Raw genomic sequence first — 22,879 nt, forward strand, 5'->3', positions numbered from 1 at the left:
AAGGAAGGAAGGAAGGAAGGAAGGAAGGAAGGAAGGAAGGAAGGAAGGAAGGATGGAAGGAAGGAAGGAAGGAAGGATGGGCAGCTGTACCAGTACCAACTCCAGTGGCACAACCAGGGTATCCCAGACAGGCATGGGCTGGGAAACAGTGTGGGAAACAGTGCTTTGATGCCAGTTTGCACTTTTAGTGACATATGGCAGGGACAGCCAGACTTGCTGTTTTGGGGGCTGAGAGCACTCCCAGGAAAACACAGAGAGCAGAGCCCCGCAGTCCTGCACCTGGCTGCCTCCAGGGACCTGTGGGCATGGGCGGTCCTCCTGCTATCACAGACCCCTGCTGGAGTTTTGACTGGCCCCGCTGGACAGCCATGTCCAGAGAGAGCCATGGCACACCGGGGCCCAAAGCCCTGCCCACTACCCCTTGCCCGTGCTCTTCCAAGAAGGCAAGGAGTGAAAGCAGCCAAGAATCATTTTCTTTCAAGCCCGCCTGCAAACCAAAACACAGATGCCACATCTAATTTTAGGCCTCCCAGCCTTGAGAGTGTTCTCCCAAGTCTCTGTGAGTAAGCAGTGAGATAGTCATCTCAGGACACGCCGCAGCCGCAGTGGCTGCGCACCCGCCTTGACCCCAGCTCTGGATAGGGGGGCAGGGGCATAGCAGGAGGGCACAGCATGGCCAGGAGTTAACAAATCCTCACAGGGGATTCTGCAGGACACACTGAGCCCCCTCCATTAGCTGCAATCGAGGGCAGAGGGACTGGCCAGCCACCCTGCTAACCCCAGGCTGCCACTTTCTTCCTGCTTGACATGATAATTGCTTCAACTCAGGCTACAATCCAAGGTTTTAAGCACCCACATGGCAAAAGGGAAGGTGAACTGAACAAGAAGAGAACAGCTGTCCCTCGGAACCTTAGCTCCCGTCTCAGCTCAGCTCTGCCCAGCCCTCAGCACAGCCCCAGTGGGATGTTCTGTCCTGCAGGCTTCCCAGAACTGTGCTCTGCTCCTTCTTCAAACCACCCCCAACACAGCCCAGAACCGAGGACCCAGCACTTGGCACAGGCTGTGCTGTAAACAAGAAAGGGCAAAAGTCCCTGTCCTGCTATTGTTTTTCTAACTATTTAAAGATGCTCCAGGGGACTGGGGAGCAGACTGGGAAGTAACAGATTTCTTTGTAAGGGGAAGATCCTATTATCAAGGAAAAGACTTTTTGACTGCAGGGAACACGTGAAAACAAAGCCAATTACAGAGATCGAGGAAAACGAAATCCATGTGAACAGGCTGAGTTCATGGGGACGATGTCACATGTTCTGGAGCACAGGAGCATGCACAGGGACAATGCCCACAGCCAGCCCACGGGGATTACAGTCCACACCGGACCTATGGCTCCAGACACGTGTCCCCAACCCTGCCCTGCTCACAGAGCACCGCCAGACAGCAGGAGAGGGAGTGGGGCTGAGTTGGGGGCTGGTTCTCAGTGTCTGAGCGGGGAGAAGCAGCAATGCAGATCCCACACCAAGCCCTGTGCTGCCTGCAGAGCTCCAGCCACCTCTCCTTCCCTCGGGCAGCACATGGCACAGTGCCTGCCCTCCCAGGGACATGTGCGCAGAGGGAACGCTGCACTCAGGCCCCAGGGTGAGGGGTGGGGATGTTCCTCATACCGCAGAGAACACACACATCATCTGTGTGCAGTGTTCATTGGAAGATGACAAACATCCACGATGTGCACAGGCACACACACGATTCAATAGAAACACTAAATCATCCGAGCTCTCTTTGGCAGGGGGATTTCATTTCCCAGCTGACGCACCCCATTGCTTCCCAGATGAAAGCCATCAACCCAATCAGCACAAGAATCCCTTCCTCGTATTTCTCTTTCAAGAGGAAAGTGGAGCTGCCGAGATATCCCGTCCCAGCCCTCCCAAAGGCAGGTCGGGAGATGTGCAGGCGCTGCTCTGCTGATCCGAGCGAGGGGGAGGAGGCAGGAGCCTTCACGAGGAAATTTGCGATACAGAAACTTGTGCCTGGGCTCTGTTCTCAGCACACAGGCCAAGGTCAAAGCGGTTTTTTCTGCCATTTCTAACCAGCAAAGAAGCAAACACAGCTAAAATCTGTAACAGCAGCCAAAATGCTGAAGGCTGGTAAAAACACCAGAGACAAAAGTGTCGTGTCATTTTCGGAGAGACAAGAAGCCCCCTCCATCCATCCCCAGGCACAGAGAGCACATGGGGGAGGAAGCAAACCCCAGGGTTTTCCCACCTCATCCCAGAGACTGAGCACATCCTCTGTAAAATGTATGCTGGAGATCTGAAGCCTCCCCTCCGGCATTTGTAGGGATTGCTCCTTCTGGCAGCAATTCCAGAAGCACTCAGTGGGATGGCGGTCTGGAAGGTGAGGATGCTGCTGTGACACAGAAGGAATTGCCCTGAGATTCTTCCCAAAGCCGCTGGCTACAGCCAGCCCATGCCTAGTCCCTGCTGGAGCATATTGGTGCAGAGGGAGAGGTCACCCACCAGAATGCAGCACCCATCCTTAGGTGACAGAGCCAGGCAGGACACGGCTCGGAGCAACATGGTCTGGTGGGAGATGTCCCCATTCCCTGAGTCTATGACCAGACTCCCCAGGCTCCAGCAAGTGCTGGATCAGGCAGCCAGCAGCCAGGACATCCCCCCAGCAGTGCCTGTCACAGACACCTGGCTACAGACATGAAAGGTTAATCCTCATGACTGCTGCCATGCCCAGTGCATGAGGGGTGGCTGGAGCTCTGTGTGGAGCTCTCAAACAGCTCTCCTGCTCTGCACAGCCTGAGCAGGGCTCTGCCAGCCCAGGCACACCCCAAATATGTCCTAGGAGCACCCAGATCTCAGGGGAGACACACCAAATGGTAAATGTGCCTGTGTCTGGCTGCTTGCCTTGGCTAAGGCTGCTCACAGCACTCCCTCCCCACACCAAGGGTGTCCTGGGCCAGCACTGCCAGTGTCCCAGCATTGGTGGTTCTGCACTGACTCTCCTATCCTGATTTAAGCCATCTCTTTTGCCCCTAGAGTTGTTTGGGACGTGACAGCTGCCTTGCCTGTCACGAGGTGCTCAGCATGGTCCACCCAGCCCCAGCCAGGCAACGCGACAGACTGGCCCCCTCAGCAGAAACAGGGGCTCAACCCAGGAGTCACTTTTTACTTTTAGGATGGGCTCTCTTCTTTGGATGGCACGGGGAAGCCACCGGGACACCTGTGGAAAGCGCGGGTGTAATCCAGCCCCGTGGACACCCGAGCTGCCTGGGGCCGGGTGGCCCGGGAAAAGGGCAGAAGCTATAAATACCTGGGGAACTGGCATATACTTTTAAGATTATTTCTATTACTGCAAATCACTTAATCTGAGGTCCGTGTCCCTACAGACCAATCCCACCCCTCCTGAGGACGTGTCAGCACCTGACTTCGCTGTCACTATTTGCAGAGGCGTCCCCGGGGGGGGCTGGGGAGCTCCGAGCCAGGGCGCAGCGGGTGACCTTGCTCGTTCTGGCCCGGGTTCAGACTGCGCCGAGCGGGGAGCGAGCAGCTCCATCAGAGCAGCCGAGCCAAGCTGACCCGAGGCAAACCGAGCCTGCCGTGCCATCCCCGTCCCGCTCGGGTCCCCGGGGAGCGGCGGCTCCTGCGCGGTGCCGAGGCGCGATGCTGCACTCCCGTAACCCCGCTCCTGCAAACACCGTCCCGGGGCCGGACAGGGACGCTGGGGTCAGCGGAGGTGAACGGGCCAGTGGATGGGGCGCAAAGTCCGGCACGCTGCTGCAGGACGGTCCCCAGCAGCCGGCACAAAGCCAGCACGGCCCCCCGGGACCCCAGCGCTCACCGAGGGGCTGCTGTCAGACCCCAGCCTGCAGAAAAGCGACAATTCCTTTTTCCACAGCTGCCTGGAGGCTGAATCGCTGCTCCTGAGCGCTCCAGCAGTAAAGTCCGACGACTGGGAGTGTTTTTATTACTGTTAGAGGATACTTTGAATCTCACCTAAGAACGCTGGCGAGAAGAATCGGGGCTGCAATGGCTGGGTTGAAAGCAGAACAAAGCGCAGGCACACGCCGCAGTGCCCACGAGCACTGCCCACTGCAGGTACCTGGCCAGGGGGAGCTGGACTCTCTCCCCAGGGAGGCTCGTCCCTCCCTCTGCCCCTCACCCGGGGCAGGCAGGGGATTGAGGGAGGTTGGACGCAGATGAGTAGCACAGGCACATCAGGGAAGGCAGGCAGCAGCGGTAACAGCGAGAGAATATGGATGGAGAACCTCCGTCACAAGTCTTTGCCATGACAACTGGGCCAGTTCCTTTTCATTTCAATGAGCTCCCTCATACCACTGTTAACAAACAGGGCTGGCTCTGGTCCCCACAGCGTGCAGCAATGGTGGACAGCAGAGCCACCAGCCACTGCCACGGCCACCACTGGGCACGCCTGCACAGCCACCCACTAAGGGGTAATGTGACCCTATCTGCCTCCTAAATGTTTACCAGGCATTTATGCTCTGCTACAACAGGAGAGGGGACATCTGCCTCCTGTGCATGCTGCACGCTGGATCTCTGGAGGAAAAGAAAGAGCTGGAAAGGATCCACTACCCCCACAAGAAGTGTTGCCATTGCTGTCTTCCTATGAATATGGCACAGAGCTGGGCTCATCCAAGGTGAGAGCAGATCACTCTGGTCAATGCCCATGTTTGACCCAATGACAACCCCAACAGGAGGTGCCTGTGCCCCCTGTGCCACATCACTACACACACATGGTGACACCAAGCTGCCCTCCCCAGCTGGCCCAGGCTGTCCATGATGGCTTTGGGGCACTTGCTTTGCATCACTCTCAAGTGCAGGCGTGCTTTTTGCAGAAAATCTTCCAAAAAGAAAATTAACTTGCACAAAGTAATGAGGCTGAGGAGCTGTGCAAGGAAGAATCTTCATTTTTCCTACATATTTTCAATGTTCCAGAGCCAACCACAGCTGCACAGATCTCTGGGATCTACCAGGGCAGCTCTCAGAAACAAACAGTTTTTACTAGAAGTCAGAGAAAGTCTCCCACTGAATAGTTTTCTTTCAGTAAACACTCATTTGATAAATTTTAAATGTTCACAGGATGATAAAATAAATACAATTTCTTTTTTTTGTAATTTTAGTCCACAATCACTAGCACAAAGTATCCACTGCAAACACCAATGCAGCAGGCTCCAGTGAGTGCTCCAAGTCTAGACAGCAACTGGCAATGAAGAACTGGGACAGACACCTTCAAAAAAGCAATTTATGAAATATGAATGAAGGTCTGTGCCAAGAGTGGAATTCATGGGAATGACAGAAAAACACAAAGAACTGAGCTACTGCTCTCTACTACAAATTGTTCTTAACCCCGTGTAATGAAACTGTTTTCATCACACCAAAACATGACTGCGAGCTTTCCAATATTTTGGGGAATTTTGTGATTTCTCCTTGCAATACATGGCAGTCTTTCTGGCAGTGTTTCCAACTTTCCTCCCAGCTCAGGAGCATGCCCCCCTCGCCATGCAGAGACTGACTTCTGATCTGCTCCAGTTTCCTCTGTGCCCGTTCCTCCCACTGCCCATCCGCAATCTGCCCCCGTGGGGACCCAGAGGTGACCCCTGGCACGGACACAGAGCGGGCTCTTGTCTCTGCTGGAGCCAGCGTGGCCTTGGAGGGTCCTGGTGCAGGGATGGGGGAGCTGCCATCGCCCCTTGGACACGCTCACACTGGCTGCCTCGCTACAGTGTTTCTGCTCTCATTCTTCCCGGGACTGTCCCACACCTTCCTCGCTCTGAGAAACGGGACAGAGGCAGCGACTTCCAGGAACTGTGGGCTCTGTGCCGCGGGACACGATCCCAACTCCAGCACCCACTGATGCCCATCCTCTGGGGCTGGTACCTGCGCCCATGGCAGGGATCTTGTCCCGGGGAAAAACCCATTTCTGCAGAGGGAATCCTGACTCCTGTCCCCTGGGCTGCAAAACATACTCTCCTGTTCCAAATCAATATTTTGACACGCTCTTCTATCCTCAGAAGCAGCACCAAAGCACTTCCCATTGTTAACGGGCTCTCAGTCTGGAATGAAGTTCTCCCGGGAGGAAAACCAATGGTAATGCCAGGCTGCAGGGAGTGGTGCTCATCTGTTCAGTGAATAAAGACCTGTGCAATAGGGAATCTGTAAACAGCAGGAAGAATGTAAAAGCTGCAGAAGAGCTGCCATGAGCAGATCCTGTGCAGCTTCCAGCCCAAAAGCCTCGGGAAAACACACAAAATACCTGTGTGACTCCGACCCACCAACACTCTGAAAGCTTTCTGGGGATTGTTTCTTTGGCAAATTTTTCTGATTGGCAGCTGCTGCTTCTTCCAATACCAAGTGCCACATAAAGCCTGTTTTCCACTGCAGCCAGCACTTGAGAGGAGCCAGGGTGGAATGCTCACTGCTGATACCAAGCACAAGACTGTGGAAGCAGCTTCCAGAGAGTGTAAGAGCTCAAAAGCTCACGACATTTGGAAAATAGGATGGGAAAGCCTAAAGGAGCATGGGGCAAAGTCTGCCTTTGAGCAGTGAAGAGGCAAAGAGATGCTGTGTACCCTCAGAGCAGCTGGTTAGGTCCCACAGGGACACCCTACATGTCTGCCCTCCGCAGCCCAGCCCCTGACAGGTGATCCATCTCCTCTTCCCAGCAGTAAGGGAGAGCTGGAGCACAGGAGAGCAGGGAAGAGAAGGAAGGACAGACAGAGGAGGGAGAGGAAAATGAGGAGACTATTTTATGAGATTTGATATATGCTCAGGAGTGAGGAAAAGGAGCCACCAGAGCCGTGCTCCAGCGCAGCGCCCGCTCGGCTGCTCCAGCTTATCACTCGTTTCACAACCTCAGCTCCAGCCATGGCAGACATGCACCCTGCCACAGCCTGCTATCATGCCAGCTCACATTCAGCCAAGCCCTGAGCTCTCTATTCCAGCTCCAGCTGGATTATCATATCCTGTGTCTGACCAAGGAAGGGGTGAGAGGTGCCGAGGAAGAAATTTCTTTATTTTTTCTCTTCTCCATTTATCAGGAACTGACAACAAGCTTTAGCACACCCCTAACTGCCCTGGCCACCAGAGGCTCCCTGTCCATGTGTCCGTAGGGGCTGAAGGGACCGGCTGCCCCAACGATGTTCTGCCACGCTCCTCTTGTCTTCAAAGAAATATTTACATCCCATGGCCAATTGCCAGAGCAGAAAGGTCACACTGACAACAGCAGCCCCTTCCCAAGGGCTTTGGAGCTCTGCCAGTGCAGCGCTGGGGGTCCCCAGAGCCTTCCTGGGACTGGGATGCCAGAGCAGCTGCTGCTGGGCACAGACTGGGAGTGAGAGCAACCCTGAGAACGACCTCCTGCCTCATTCCATCTCTCGGTGTAACAGCTGCCCTTCACTCCATCTCTTTGCCATTCTTATCTCCTCCCTCCGTAGGAAGGAATTACTGCAGGTTTTATCTGTAAGCCTATCACAATTACAGAGCAGAAACGATTACAGAGCCATCAAGCCAGGTGATGAATGAGCACGTGGCGCTGGCCCAAACTGACCACAGCCAGATTAGGGAAGGGAACCAAAGGCAGATGTGACCAGCAAACACCAGGATTCCAACCAGTATCAGCACCAGGTAACAGCAGCGATAGCAAATTCCACTTAAAAACATCTGAAGCTGCATGGACAGCAGATTTTCCTGAGACAAAAGTCCCTTAAATCCTTTTCTCCCCTTTGATTCCATTGCTTCAGTAACAGCTACTTCTCTGACTCCATTTCATTCTAAACTGGAGGCCACCCCCTCCAGCCCGCCACTGTAATTTGTCTGCTGATGGCAGAGCCTTGGATTTATTCTGACAATGCTCCATCTTGCTCCTGAAACAGGTTATTTTGTCACCTCAAATACTGCTGGTAGTAATGATGCAACAACCAGAGCACAAAGATAAACAGCTCCAAGTCCAGAGTAACAAAACATCCAATTAATTTGCTAATTACATGCAAGCCTGACGGGTGCAGTCAGGGACACTTTATCAAAAGCTTTAAATTAAACCAAATTGTGTTAATAACCACAGTGTTTCTGAGATGTGCCAGCACCTCCTAACTCTGACACTCCCTCAAATATTAAAAACTGCTCATGCTTTGGTGTCATATGAAGGGTGTTTAACTTAAAAAATACCTACCCATACCTGGCCCCAACTGCAGCAGTGTAGAATTTGGGCTTGGGAGAACTCCATCTGTGAGGGAAGAGCCATGATCCTGCTGGCAGACAGCAGGACCATCCAGAGAGGAAAGGAAATAGGAGCAGCACAGCTTGAAATGCTCCTTGTTCTCCAAAGCAAGGGGGCCCGTGTGTGCCTCTGCTCCCAGCAGCACCTCGAGGGACAGGGCTCTGAGGTGCCCTCTGCCCCTGTACAGCCCCAGAAGTGCCCCTCACTGTCCTCACAGAACACTGAGGCTGCATCCTCTGAGGGTTCAAGGGCAAAGCTTTACGTGCAAGGTCAAGCAGGGCAGGAGATCAGACCTGGCACCAGACAGCACAGGGATGCAGGTCCAAAAGCCAGTCATCCTTCCATCAGGGAATTTTACTACAGAGCCTCTCAGCTCCCATGAACCTTTCTTCCCACAGGCCCTGCTGTCTGGGATGCTGGTACACGATCCGCCGCTCCAGGAGCAGCAGAGGCTGTTCCTGTGCTGGCACCCACAGACCCAGGAGAAAATGCAAAGCTGCAGGAATGGGCCAGCAGCATGCTGCAAAGCTAATGGAGACTTTGCTAGGATAAAATGCAAACCTGGCAGCGATTAACACATGTGGCTTGAGCCAGAGCACGACGAGTGTTCCGCTTTCCTTAGGGTGTTTGGAAATTACATCTGAGCACAGAGAGACAATGTCCCTCCACTACACCTTTGCAGCAGCAGGGTAGTGCTGTACAAGCCTTGGAGTTCAAAGGACAAGACACTGGTGTTGTAAAGGCTGCTGTGCCAGCTCCAGCCCTGCTGATCCCACGGAAGTCTGCCAGGGGAAGCAGGCACAGCACATCCAACAGAGCTGCAAGGAAGAGGAGTACACAGCACTTCCCACAGGAATGAGGGAGATGTCGCTTATCTCTAAGGCAAGACCCGGGCAAAATGTACCTGCTGCTGCCCAGCCCAGCCTCCAAGACTGCCTGCAGACCTCCACGGGAGCCCACTCCTGCTCTCCTCTCGCGGCATTCCCCGTCTGTGTGGGACCCCACTGCACAGCTCCGCAGGCAGAGTGGCCGCACGGAACAAACCTGCGCCGCCATCACCAGCACCCCAATGCTGAACTTTTCCAACTTGATTCCTCCCTGCCCCCTCTGTGCTGATTCCAGCAGAGATTTCTCCAGGCTCCAGAGACACACCCAGAGCTTGCACAGCTCCTGCCACGTACGAAGCTCACAGCTGGATGATGCTCACAGCTGCACTCTTTCTGACCTGTCATTACTTTTATTCTTTTTTCTTTTGCCAAGCCCTTGACATCTCTGTACAATCCCCCAGTAAATCACTGTGTGAATGGAAATTGCCCCAGTACCCAAAGGAAGCTCTGGGCATTTAAAACAGAAACAAGCCCAGAGGCAGTGCACTTGCCTGGTGCTAATTTAGAGGTAAAATCTAATTGTTCATTTCAGCCTTTGCTCCCAGCATCCCAAGCATCACAGGGCGAGTGTGTGGATGCAGGACTCCCACGATGCAAACCCCAGCTGAGGCCTCACATACTCCTGGATGGGGCTGCCTCTGAGCCAGCGGAAAATCCCTTGGACAGCCCTTTCTCCCTCCCATTTCCATCAGCTTGGCCACATTCTATTGTGCTGACAGGTGAGAATGCAGGTGCCCACCACTTTAAATGCTGTAGAGGTATTTTACAGAAATGGCTCATGTCCTTTTTCTGAAGTTAATCCACCAGGAAAAATTATTCTTGATTGAATCCTACTTCCCGAAAAAATCTCCCCTCTCCTGGTTCAGTCCCAAAACCTCTTCTAGCTCTACTTTAAAACACATTTTCTCCCTGTACTTAAAACAGCCCTGAAGCACAGGTGATGTTTCTCTGCCACTACATTCGGGGTTTCCTGCTCTGCACAGCGCATTCCCGGCAGGCAGCTCTCGGCGGGACAAGCTGCTGGGAGGATTTTAACTCGATGTCAACATCCGTCCGTGCTTCGGGGCTCAGCGTCCCGATCTCGCCCGCTCCCAGCGGCCAGGAGCAGCGGGATAACAGATGCGTGAGGAAACGAGATAAATACAACGACCTCACAGGACGGCGGGGACACCAGGCGTGCACCGCGGTGTTCCTGGCACGATCTCGCCTATTCAGTCCCAAATGAGAGCATCGCGGCAAAAGGGAAGATTCGGCAGCGGAGACGCGCACCGAAGCGGGAACAGCCAGGATACGGCGGGTTGGACCCACGGTGAGCGCGGGGCACCTGCGGCAGGCGGCGGGGAGGCTGGGGGCGGCGCGGGGTAAAGAGGGTGGCATGAGGGATGCGGGCACGGGATGCCGCTACTGGCGGGATGCAGGATGCGGGCGCGAAGCACAGTGCAGGGGGCGCTTGCCGGTGGGCTGCGGGACGCGGGTACTCACCGGAGGTCGCCGTAAGCGCCGGCGTAGCCCTCGACCCAGGGCTCCAGCTCGCTCTTGATGCCGGGGCCGGGGGCGGCGAAAGGCGCCCGGCCCGGAGGGTACCAGGCATCGGCAGGGCAGTCGGCGGGCCCGGCGGGCGGCTCGGGGCACGGCCCGTAGAGCTGCCCCTCCTCGGCGAAGAAGGTGGGCCAGGGGGGCGCGGGGCCCGGCGGGACCAGCTCGGCCCCGAAGCGACACGGGCCGCCCCAGCCGCCGCCCGTGGCCGGCCCCGCCGCGCTCTCCAGCTTGACGCGGCCGAAGCCGCGGGGCAGCCCCGGCCCGGCGAGCGGCTCGGCGGCCAGGCCGGCCTCGAAGGCGGGCGAGGGGTCGCGGGCAGGCGGGCGCGGGGCGCGGGGCGGCCCGGCGGGCACGGCGAACATGCAGTCCTCGCGGGGCAGCTGCTCGGCCGGAGTCTCCAGCGTCTCCAGAGCCAGCCCCATGGAGGCGGACACGGCGCGGCACAGCTGCCGGGCGCTGTCGCCCAGCGGATCTTCCTTGTCCACCGGCTCGGTCTCGGGCGGCGGCAGCATCGGGATCGCACCCGCCTCGCCCAGCAGCTCCCTCAGCTCTCCGGCGCAGGGGAAGGACGAGCCCATGGCGGGGCCGGCGGCCGGCAGCGCCTTGCCGGCGGCGCGGGGCTCGGGGGGCGGCAGGCAGCCCGGCGGGGGCGGCAGGCAGGCGGGGGAGTCCGGCGGCGCTCGGGGACTCGGCGGGCAGGGCGCGCTTGGCGGCGGCTGCCCGGAGCCCGGTTCCTCTCCCGGCGGCTGGAAAGCGTCGCAGACGCTCTGGAAGAAGCTCTGAAAAGCCCCGCGGAAGGTCCTGCCCGCCGGTCGCGGGTAGACGCGCCCGACCCCCAGCTGCACCTCCATGCTCGCCGAGCGCGGGGCAGCGATCGCTGCGGCGGCGGCGGCGGAGCGAGGCGAGGGCGGAGAGCCTTGGCAGCGCTCCCGGCCCGACCCCCGCGGGCCGCCTACCCGCGGCGCTGCTCCGCGGCGCCCATGGCAGTGCCCGCCGGGCTCCGAGCTCGGTGCGCGCAACAGGCAGGGAAAGTTGTCGGCGGGGGCGCGGGCAGGTGCGGCGGCGGAGCGAGGGGCGGGCGAGGGCGGCCGCGGGGAGGGAGGCGCGGCGGGGAGACCGCCCCGCGCCGGGGCTCCGCCGCGATTAACTCCGTGACGGCCGCGGCGGCGGCGGCGCCCGGCCGGCCCCGGGCTCGGCGCGGCCCCGGCGGCGACCCTGGAGCAGCGCGGACGCGGAGCCGCAGCCCCGCCGCAGTGTCCGGGCTCGGCGCCTCGGCGGGCGGCTCGGAGCCGGGTGAGGCTGCCCGGCCCGGCCCGCTGGGTACATCGCCCGGCACCGCGGCCCCGGGGGAGCGCCCGACCGGCCCCCGCGCCCCGGCTGGGCGGGACGGGGCGGGGATGGGGGCGCGGCGGCGGCTGCCCGGGTTCCAAGCTGGGCTGCTGATGGAGCGGGTGCGTGCGGGCCACCCGCCCCGGGCCGGCTCGGCTGCTCCCCCGCTCTCCCCCCGGCTGACAGCTGGCGCAGCTGGGCGGGCTTGGTCAGAAAAATGCTCCTTTTCGCGCCGGCGTGTCGGCGCTCAGCGGCTCCCCACCCTCGGCTGGGCCCGAGGAGATCTCCGCACCTCTTGGTTCGCTTCCTGCCTGAGGAGCGGCCGCCCGCTTCCACCTCCCACTGCCCCGCGTCGTGCCACCGCCCCCGCCTGCCACAGCACGAACCATCCCGTGGGCATCCCCGCCCGGGTCACGCACTGGGATGAAAAACACCGCGCTAGCAGAATTAGTGCGGGACCTACCGTAAACAAGGCTTGAGCTCCCCTTGCTGGTCCTGGAATAGCAATCCTAAAGCAACTTCTGGGAGGCACCATCCCCAGGAAACCTGGGAATGGAATCATTTTCATTCGAGGGAGCTTAAAACAAACCCGTTACTTAGAGCCCCTTTGAAGACAAAGGGAAAAAAGTCATAAATAAGCGGAGCCCGTGGGGAAAACAGAGAGATATATCCCATCTTTTAAAAGCCTTTTTACAAGCTGTAGAAGATAAAAATAAAAATCGAAGTCCAGCCAAGCAAAATTTGGCAATGTCCTCCATCCTGCCTGCGGGATCAGAGCAGCTGGGGGAGGGGGAGGAGGGCTGGTGCGCCGGGGGGGACGGGGTCACTGCGGGTGCCTGCTGCAGCCGGGCAGGGCTGCGGGCAGGGGCTGCCACCCCCCGGGCCGTGGCGAGCCCTGGACTGTGCCCAGTTCTCCCTGGCCACCAGTGAGGAAGAGCATTTGCAGAGAAACCTCATCAGTTCTCACGTGTGGGTGAAACACCAAGCTGGGCTCTGATGCCAAGTCCCACAGCCCCTGAGGCACTGAAGGCAGCTCAGCTAACGCCTGAGATGGTAAAAAGCAAGGGAGATGCTGTAAGATATCTGCTGCCCAGTGGATGTGGGTTCCAGTGTGTTTGTTGTTCCAGCCTCAGAGGTGACAGGCTCATGGAGTGAAATATGCAGACTGTGGAAAATATCTAGAGGAGGATTCTCACTGTCAGCCTCAAGAACTGTATTGAGAAGGGCTGAGGGCTGGGGCTGCAGCGGGCTATCACTGCAGGAACAAGGGCCTCTATGCCTCAAACGAGACATGGGTTGTGACCAGGGAGCTTTGCTTGACCCCGCTGTTCCCACAAGGAGGAAACAACCTCAGCTTGTACACCCTGGGACACCACAACCTGCAAGGACCTCAGCACAGGTCCGAGCTTTGATGTTCAAACAACCATCCCGTCTGGGATGGGCCCTGTTGGGGCCTCGGCTCCTAGCTCTGGAGCTTTGGCTCTGGTGCTGTTCGTGTTGCCTTGCCTTTTCCCCTCTCTGCAGCATCCACAGGGCGCTGGATTTCCCTCTGTCTGAACGTTGCCGTGGGGTTTTCGGAATGTTGATCACTGCAGAGGTGCAGAAAGCGAGACTGCAAAATGGTTTGTGTGCTTCAGCCTGCAGAGCCAACACTTCAGTTCTGACTGATGATCTGTGGTAAAGATGTTTTTAATTTATTTCTTGAACAGGCATCTTCCAAGGGTTTTTTTTAACTTGGTCCTCACATTTCATTGAAAATTGATGAAATGTTAGTGGATTTTCTGGCTGTATATGTGCACGACTGCATATGCTAGGCTTAAAGGCTCTGTGAATTTTAATCTTTATACTTGGTTGCCAAAGTCATCACACAGTGTTCTAGAGATGTCCTTTTCTCAGCTTGAATTTGATACAGATTTCAGTTATATTCTCCCATTCTCCCAGCAACACATATTCAGGTAATTTATATCTGTAAATGGCTAAAGTGTGAATTAATTAAAGTGTGAATTTAACATCCCGTACAGGTATTTATAAGACTTTCTGCACAGGCTGAGGTCTGAGCTGTGTATGTCACCAACAGTTTGGTCTTTCAGTTCAAAGTCAATTTGAATGCACGAGGAGTTAAAAGGATTGCAGATGGTGGACTCGACTGTGATTCATAGAACAGGCACTCTGCCTGGCCTCATCGAAAGCAGAGTGAGCTCCAGTTTGGGCAGGGGGAGATGCTGAGGAAACCACATCCAGCAAAACACTTCGACACATCTTTGTCTTCAAGTGTATAAATAGTCCCAGTGAAATCTAGGAAATACTCCTGTGCTTAAGGTTAAGGATTCCCTTAAGTGCTTTGCTGGATCAGTACCAAGGTGATTATTTACAAAGCGCTGTTAAAAACGTTGGACACCAAGAAAAAACTTTTTCTGATAAAATCCTTTGGCTCAGAATGTCCTGCGTGACTGCTCAGAACTGCAGCAAACAACATTTTTTAGAGATAGGGGCCACTCCATAAAAAAATTTCCCTCTAGACTCAAGAGTAACAGGTGGTCCTTTGTTTGTTGTCTGAAAAAACATGTAAAACCAGGTGATGTCTAAGAACTCAAATCTACAGCCACGGAGAGCTCAAATGTAATCAGGACAGTTCCACAGAACTTGCCAGGAACAGAATCAATCATTTTTCACCATTAATCTTTAGTAAAATGAGGCCAGTAACACAGAGTCTGGCAGTTCTGCTTCCATTCCTTGAAGCCAGTTGCAGGCATAGCCCATTAGCCATTGCTGACTGAATTACTCTGATTACACTCCTCCTTTTGTACCATCCCAGCTGTGAGGAGATGTCAACAGCTGTGAACCTGCCTCTGAACCTGCCCTGCCAACATCCCCTGAATGGTGAACTCGTGGAGTTCTTTCCAGCTGCATGAGAAAAAGAGGAATCGATTCTGTGGAGCATTGAAAATGATGGCACAGATTCAGAAAGAATCACAAGGACAGGTGCTATATCCCACTCCCCGCCAGGGCAGAGGCAGCTGGATGAGCCAGAGGCACTTTGAGCCTCAGTGGTGCCTGTGCAGGTTGGAATGTGCCTCTGCTGTCACCCAGTTGCCTCTCAGCAAGGAAGGCACGGTGATTTAGGGGAGAGCAGCAGGGAGAGGGAGATTGGTTTGTACTCCCCTGGATGCTGTGGCCAGGGTGGGAGCCCATTAGGGCTGGAGGAGCAGCCTGCCCAGCCTTTCCACCACCCACAGCAATGGACAGTAACCAGGCAGGAGCCTGTAGAGCATCAGGCTCATTAATGCTGCCTCCCAGAGCTTATCCTCATTATTCTCTGCACTCTATTATTCTTAAGCTGCCTAGAGCCACATAACAATGCAGTTTTCTTAAGATCTTAAATATTTTAGCCATTTGTGTCAATCCTGGACTAATAACTACCTTGCTGTCTCATCAGACAGATATGTGAGTTCACATGGGCAGGTTAAGAGTCTTTAAAATTTGCCCTTGCAGGAAGGTGCAGACAATGTTTTCGCTTTCATCTATTTTAATTCTGAACATTAATAATGTCTCACATCTCTCGTAGCTTGCACCTTTCTGATTTAGGACACAGGTTGCTTAACTCTTCCCTGCACCTCTCCTTAGTGGCCAACAGAGATGCTGCTTTTACCCAAGGAAGCCCAAAGCTCAGGTGCCCCTGGAGCAGGAATCATCTGTCCCTCACTGCTGCCCTCAGCGAGTTTTGATCAAGCATTTGAGACAGACCAGTGAGAGGATCCTGCTGTGCTGTGCTCATGTCACCCTGCAAGCCTTCTCTCAGCAAGGGGAGATTGATTGAGCATTGTCACCTCTCAAAATCCAGGAGAAAAAGACAAAGAAGACAAAGACCTGGCTCACAGCAGGACTCCCTGGCTGGACCCTGCCCAGGGGTGGCATCAGCCCAGCAGCATCAAGGGGAGGCAGAGCTGCACAGTGCCTCTCAAATGCCTTTGTTTGCATCTTGGAACAAATCCTGCTTCAAATACAGGGCTAAGCAATGTCTTAGGTAATGCTGCTGGAGCAGTTACAATCACCTGAAGTGTTATTCTTCTCTTTGCCCAAATTCATCCCTGTCACCTCCACAGAATCACAAGCATGTTTTCCTTCTCTGACAGCTTGGAGGCTGATTTTAGAACAGCCTGTTCATGCACCTTAGTGAGATGACTGAAGTGCTTGGTCCAGTTGATCAATCCTTGTGGTGCTGAGAGCAACACAAATCTTCGCTCCCAATGAAACAGACATTGGAACCGTTTCCCATGTCTTACACAATTGCCTTTTGGGCAGAGACTGGAGTTTCTCAGGAGCCAGGGAGGCGAAACACAAGTTTGTGACGAGTTCCAGTATGAAATCTGGTCCATGGCAACAACACTGGCAGATCCATTTTCCCATCCTGCAGCTGGGAGAAGCCTGGGATAAGCCCACTTCCACTGCTCAGCAAGGATGCCCACCTAAAGTGAGATGCCAGAGGCTGATGAAGGTTCAGTGGCTTCACTGAAGCCTGTGGGCACTTTGGGCTGCCTTCAGCAGGTCAGGACTCATCCAAGCTTCAGTGTGGAGCTGTGTTTGGTCGTTGCTGTGGGTTTGAATACCCTGATGATTTCCAGAAGTGTCAGAATGTTTTCCTTTATCTACAGTTCCTAATGCTGCTGTGCTCAGCAGGCACAGCTCTTCCCCAGCACACCTCAGAGGTCACTGTACACTCCAATTTCCAACACTGCTCTTTAAAGACCCTGTAACACATCTAAAGAAAATCAGAGAGGAAAGGTGTGTGTCAGGGCTCAGCTGAGAGGGACTGAGAGGATGAGGTCATGTTGATCAAATGTAAGAGCTTCTGTGGGAAGAAAATTGCCCATTGGAAACTTCGATAAAACAACACACCCCTTTCATGTTGCTACAGCACAGCTCACAAAAACTCTGAGGCAATGTCCTAGAGGTGAAAGACTGCATGATTTACTTCATAGGCATATCTTTACTAATACTTGGATTCTGAGGTGCCCATTCTTTTATCAGGGAAACCTCCCATGCCCTTTTAAGTCATTCCTCTTGTACTTTGACTTCTGTCTACATTCTCCCCATGTGCTGACTCTGAGCTCCTTGCCTCCCTTCACTGAGCACGGAGTGAGGCTCTTCCTGCGTGGGCTGGTGTGACACTTTTTGTTGCCTTTAGAGCCAGGCAAGCTTCTGAAGGGGAGAGTTTCCATCTCTCCTGTTCTCCTCTGTGGTTCCTTTCCTGCACAACACACAGCTGGGGCGCTCACCTGGGGGCAGGTGCTGAGGTGCTGCCCCTGCATTCCACGCTGCAGGCTGCACAGCACCCCAGGGTGACAGGCAAGGGGGATCAGGGGTGTCCTTGGGCTCACCCCTGGAGAGGTAAATCCAGGCCTGGCAGGTGTTCACTGCTTCCTGCACTTTTGAAAGCACTTCCCTGCCCTTCTGGTATAAGGAGGAAGTGTGCTTGGTAGTAAATTAAAGGAAAAACTGGAATAGTGCATCCCCGAGGGAGACAGTAGAGATGAAAAATATTCATCACATGCCTCTCTTAGATGACCTGGAAAAAAGTCATAAATATGGGTAGTGCAGTGTCTCCAAAGTGCCTCCAGTGAATCCAAACAAATAAACCTTTAAGCACAGGAGTCTGAAGTCACCAGGACAGCTACAACACAGAGGTGAGAATACTTTACAGAAAACCCAGAGAGGCCAAAAGGGTTTGTGTTCCCCACATGTTCTCCTGCAGCACAAAAGCAACCTGCTGGTGGAACAGGTTCTCAGTGATTTATCTCCTGCTGCCTTTCAATTAGTATTGAAAATTTTTGACTTATAGTGTAAAAACCTGTTAGTGACATCATTCCAGGGCAGTCAATCTTGGCCTAAGGAGGCTCAGGGACTCCCAGCCTCTGCACCTTGGGCAGAGGTGTGATTTGTGTAATGCTGCTGCTGTGGGCAGTGACATGGGGTGTTCATTCCTTAACCTTTACCTTTGCTGCTCCAATTCCAGCCTCAGCAGCACACGCAGAAGGGTGTGCACACACAGACACCTCAGTCTGGTCCCATACTGGGAACAGAGGTTACACCAGTGCTTGCAGGCCTCCTCTGACACTTCAGGGCACTGTCTTGAGACAAGACATTCTACCAAACTGAGTGTGGGTCTGGGCCTTGTTCAACCAATAACTGACATCTATTGACTTTAAAAATGTTAATTTGTATCTGGAACCATATTGCCCAAAGCCTCCTTTGTAGCGCTCATTACTGTTTTTCATGGGATGCTCTCCGGGTGCTTCCATAAACCGTTGTTGCACATTTCCTTGGGAAGTCTCCATGGCTGTAAATCATCAGCAGATGTCTCATTTTTTTCTGAAACATCAAGAAACTGGCAGCTTTACTAACAGAAAACTAAGGAAGAACATTTTTCTTGTTACATATCTCCCTGTTAGTCACAGAGCTCTGCAGTTCGGGTGCATATTTGTATTTTGTTGTTTAGCCTTGCCCCCAAGGAGTCCATCCCTCTGATATCCAGCCCTATTTTGAAACAGACACCAGAAATGCCATTTCTGTGCTGTCAGGTTTTGCAATCCTGACAGATCCCCAGGCTAGCCTGGTGTCCATCCTGCCCAGAAAGCCAAGCTCATTACCAGGGTCACTAATTGCCCCCGCTGTGATCCCCCGGCTGCTTTGCTGTCCCTCTCCCTGCAGATGCAGAGAGCTGCTGGCTCCTTCCTGCCTGAGGGAGGCCTGAGGGATGGCTGCAAGTGCCTCTGCAGCTGGAAGCCAAGCACCACATTTCATCCCTGGTCTCCTCTCCTCCTGAGCCTGAGCCCACATCAGCCACAGCTGGCAGGAAGAGGTGGGGAGTTAAACCATGCCTCAGTTAGTTCCTGCAGAGCTTTACTTTGCTTGTTTTGATGAATTTTGTTTCTTTTTTTTTTCCTTTTTTTTTTTTTTATTTTAATTCCATTTAGACAACCTGCAAAAGCAGTCTGGTGCAGCATCACATTCTAACCCAGAGCCAGCCCAAAGCACCAACCTTCTGGGCTTGTTGGCACCAAACAGGCATTGGCCACTGAGAATATAAACCACTGTTGGATGGTGTTCCTTGCTGCAGCACAGCCCAGGTGGATTACAGAGCTGCTCCAGCACATCAACACACACCCAGCATTTCTTTCAGGCTGGCACATTCCGTGGTCCCTTAAGGACACGCTCTGCAGTGCCCATCACTCCTGCAAAGAGAGGAGGCTTCTGGCTGTGTTAAAATGTGAGCTCTCTCCCTGGATTTAGAAAGGGGAGGAGGATTTCTCTCCTGTCTGCTGGGGGATGAGCATTGTGTTTGTAAATCTGCAGCAAAACCTGGGAAAATCATCAGAGTTTAGAGAGAACACAGCCTGAAAGGAAAATGGCATTCCCTTGCATCAGTCTCTGTGAGGTGTCTGCCAACCTTGTTTATCCTATTTTCTGGCAAGCCAAGAGTTTCAACCAATTATTTAGTGCTTCCTTCCTCTTTAGCAGTGCTGCTCACACCAACTCATTTCAGCTCATCCTTTCTGTGCTACTAGACAAAGTCTCGTTTGGTGTTACCAAAGCAAAGGGAAAGAAAGCATGAGCAGTCTGTTTCAAATCCACTGCCACTGCTCGGGTCCTGCCTCTCAACAGATCTTTGAGCACCTTAAATCTGTTCTGTCTGCTGAACAGGACCCGAACTGAGCTGCTTTTCACCTGAAAAACCACCACCACAACAACAACAACCACCCAGCCAAAATGTTTTTAGCATTTTCAGCCCAAGAAAAAAATGCAAAATGTGGATGTCCCAAAGACCACAGTATAGCCAAGAAATAATTTCTCCATTAATATTCATGAATTTACCACAGGGCAAAGGAAAGGCAAAAGCTGTACAGTTTTTGGCAGCTAAAGAACAGTGAGATAGACCAGCAGGAGAGGATTCTCTGCCTCTTTCTTTTTGTGGCAGTTGATCCTTCCTTTCCCTTTTTGATCTTATGACAGCTCTGCAATAGGACAGCAACCCCTCAATACCTCTGTGGGTTTTTAAAGCCCAGTGAGTCCTGCAGAGCTCTCCTGGTGCCAGCAGCCCAGCTGCTGTCCCTGTGCTCACACGTGGCAGGTGCCTTTGTCCCCAGCCACAGACATGCATCATCCTGTGCTGTGTCCAGTGGGGCTTGGAAGATCCTCCAGTCCTGGAAGTGAGTTGTCATAGAACAACAATGCAATGAGAAAGCTGATTTGAACAAACAAGAATGGGTCTGGTTTATGTATAAATAATTCTGTTCGACCTGGAACACAAACACACTGAGCATTGGGTCAATAAGCCACGAGACAAACAGCAAGGAAATGTGAATTGGCTGTTTCACACCCCAGTGTAACCAGAAAGGCCACAGAGGCCAGGGAGGGGATCTGAGAGCAGGAAGTCTGCGTGTCCTTGAGCATCCACAATCTTTTGGGCCCTGATGTTAATGTAGAATCCAAACTATCTGCAGTTTTGGTGGAATCTAACAAGGCGTGAGGAATTCCAGAAGAATCAGAGACCTGATTCAAAGAAGGAGAGAACAGCCTGTGTTCAGTGCTGCAGAGAAGGTTGGAGTCTTATTCGTAATCTTCTTGGAAAAAAGATTTAAGAACTCAGGAAAGCAGTAACATCAAAGGAATCTGTTTTTACCAGTGCAAGAGCAAATCTTTAAAGTTCCCAGAGTGTCAGAGGTGTGGAGTGGGCCAATTGATTGTATTTCCAATTTGTCCTTTTCTCTTTCAACCGATTATCTGCTCTTGTTCCAATCCTCAGTAATTTCAGGGCAAACCCACACAGCTGCCCCTTGGGCAGCTGGGATGTGCTGCCTCTGTGCTGCCTAATCTGCCTGTCCATCTGCAAGAGGCTGCCAGGTCCTGCCTTGTGTTTACTGAGTGATTGCTGCCTTCATTGTGTTGACTAATTTGGCAAAGTGAAATACAATTCCTTATCCAGCTCCATCTTCTTCTCAGCTGTGAAAGAAGGTTTTGCATGCAATCAATTTCATGGAATGCTTCCAGTCACTTTAAGGGTGGGACCTTACTGCTTTTGGAAGAAATTGTAAATTTTTAGAGGAAAATAGAGGACCAACAGCTACACAGGCTAGTATATAATGGTAAATAAAGTAAAAAGGTGTTGAGGAAAGAATCACCTTTCTTGTCAAATCTCCCTTTCCTTAGCATGGTTAGTGGGTTGCCATATTGGAAAAGCTGTTTTTCAAGGAGAAAGAAGACTCCCTCTGTGAATCTGTCCCTCTGAGTGGGCCAGCCCTTCTCCCTCTGTGCACGGCCCTTCCCCATGCCTCAGCTTTGTTCAGTGCTGCTTTTATTTGTTTATTCTTTTACTCATCCAATCACTTCTGCTTCTGCTGCTGCTGGAGCTGGAGGGTGTCCATGGCTTTCCTTGTTCATCCATTTCCCATTTCCCTCGTGTGGGAACAGCTCACAGCCCCTGTGCACCCATGGTGAGGAAACAAGGTGAGATATATTTTTGCAGATTGTGTTCAATAAAAGCACCCCCAAAACACATTTGTTAGGCCTGTTGGTCTCCCTGAAAGAGAGGGTTTGAAAAGCCACATTTGAACTGATCTCACAGGAAGGAAGTGTTGGGAATGGCAAAGGGGCATATTAAGGTTAATCATCATTAGGAGTTGGGTATAAAGCAAGAATGATGCTCTTAGGGCATGCAGGTAAGGAAAAGGTCCAAGGTAAATCAGTATGGTCTCTGATTCCTTCCAGGGAATAAGGAATTCCTCCAGGCCATAACTCCAACTCACCTGTGGGAGGTGCAGAGTCTGCTGGACCCTCCTGTGCTGCTGCAGGGACCAGCACAGTTCTTGGTCAGAAGGACTCTCAGCATGGTCCCAGGCAGGTCTGTACCTCTGCACAACCTTTAGGCCACTGCAAGCACCTTGCATTGATGGAGCAAAGGAATCTGAGTGTGATGTACATGGGAAAGGGAAAAGGACAGGGCTCTGCTGCTTCCTGCACCCTCTGATCCCCATCAAGGATCACAACGTAGGAACCTGATAGGATCTGAGCGACCTCTTGTTTCAGAAGAATTCCAGGAAGGGGTAGCATAAACCAGCTGAGGAGTTCCTCATTCTGTATGTGACTCTGTGACTGCAGTATCTATCCTGTGCCACTGTGTGTAAAGTCACTTTCATTATCCAGTTTGTTTTCTTCTCCCCCAAACATCCATTCAGTGGCTGTTTCCGAGGACCACTGGATTGACGTCAATCTTATTTTCATCTTTCACTCCTCCCTGAGGCATAATTAAGGTCATCCCCTACTGCTCAGTTTCAATCCAGGTTCCAGTATTGGGCAGTGCTGCCCAGTGTCCTTGAGAGTCCATTTATTTGGTAATTGGCTGTCACCTCTAGGAATTCTCACTCTCCGTGGTGGAAGTGAGTCAAGGCTGTCACTCCTCGACAGCCTCATGGCCTGAGAGATGATATTTAGTTGGTTTCCTGCACCATTCCCATTCCTTTCTTGTATCTGAACCATTCCTGTTGCTCCCATTGAATTTGTAACAAACATTTTAAAGCATTCTCAGTTTATCTGTGGCCATTTGTAAATGTTATCAGCTGTATGTCCTGCACATTTCACATGCAGAGCGCCAGGAAATACACCCTAATTAACCTGCCAAACCTCCTTGTAAGGTGGGTGAGCTTTCTGACCCTCCATCTCTCCGGGCTGAAGTGCTCTGGTTTCTCCAAACTCATGAAGCAGCCACTGCCAGCAGCGAGGTTAAACTCGGCTTAAATCCTCAGCTCCTGTTGCTGGGATCTGACCTTGCTGCTCCCACGGAAACCTCCCCATTCAGTTTGCAGCTGGCACATTGCACATGGCACATTGCA

The 22,879-nt window shown here is 53.3% G+C and overlaps 1 protein-coding gene across 1 annotated transcript; it reads right to left on the reverse strand.

Moving 5' to 3' along the window:
• Positions 1-1,537: 1,537 nt before the first annotated feature.
• On the reverse strand, positions 1,538-11,515 carry LOC119695150 (androgen receptor-like). The gene has a single exon (XM_038123079.1). The coding sequence runs from the start codon at positions 11,513-11,515 to the stop codon at positions 10,604-10,606; it is 912 nt and encodes a 303-aa protein (XP_037979007.1). The 3' UTR covers positions 1,538-10,603.
• Between the last annotated feature and the right edge of the window lie 11,364 nt (positions 11,516-22,879).

The sequence above is a fragment of the Motacilla alba genome, chromosome 4A (genome assembly GCF_015832195.1).
Source record: "Motacilla alba alba isolate MOTALB_02 chromosome 4A, Motacilla_alba_V1.0_pri, whole genome shotgun sequence".
Taxonomy (NCBI): Eukaryota; Metazoa; Chordata; class Aves; order Passeriformes; family Motacillidae; genus Motacilla; species Motacilla alba.

Bases quoted from the DNA above. Each gene is read 5' to 3' on its own strand.
- LOC119695150 (XM_038123079.1), bottom strand. From the start codon at position 11,515: ATGGAGGTGCAGCTGGGGGTCGGGCGCGTCTACCCGCGACCGGCGGGC.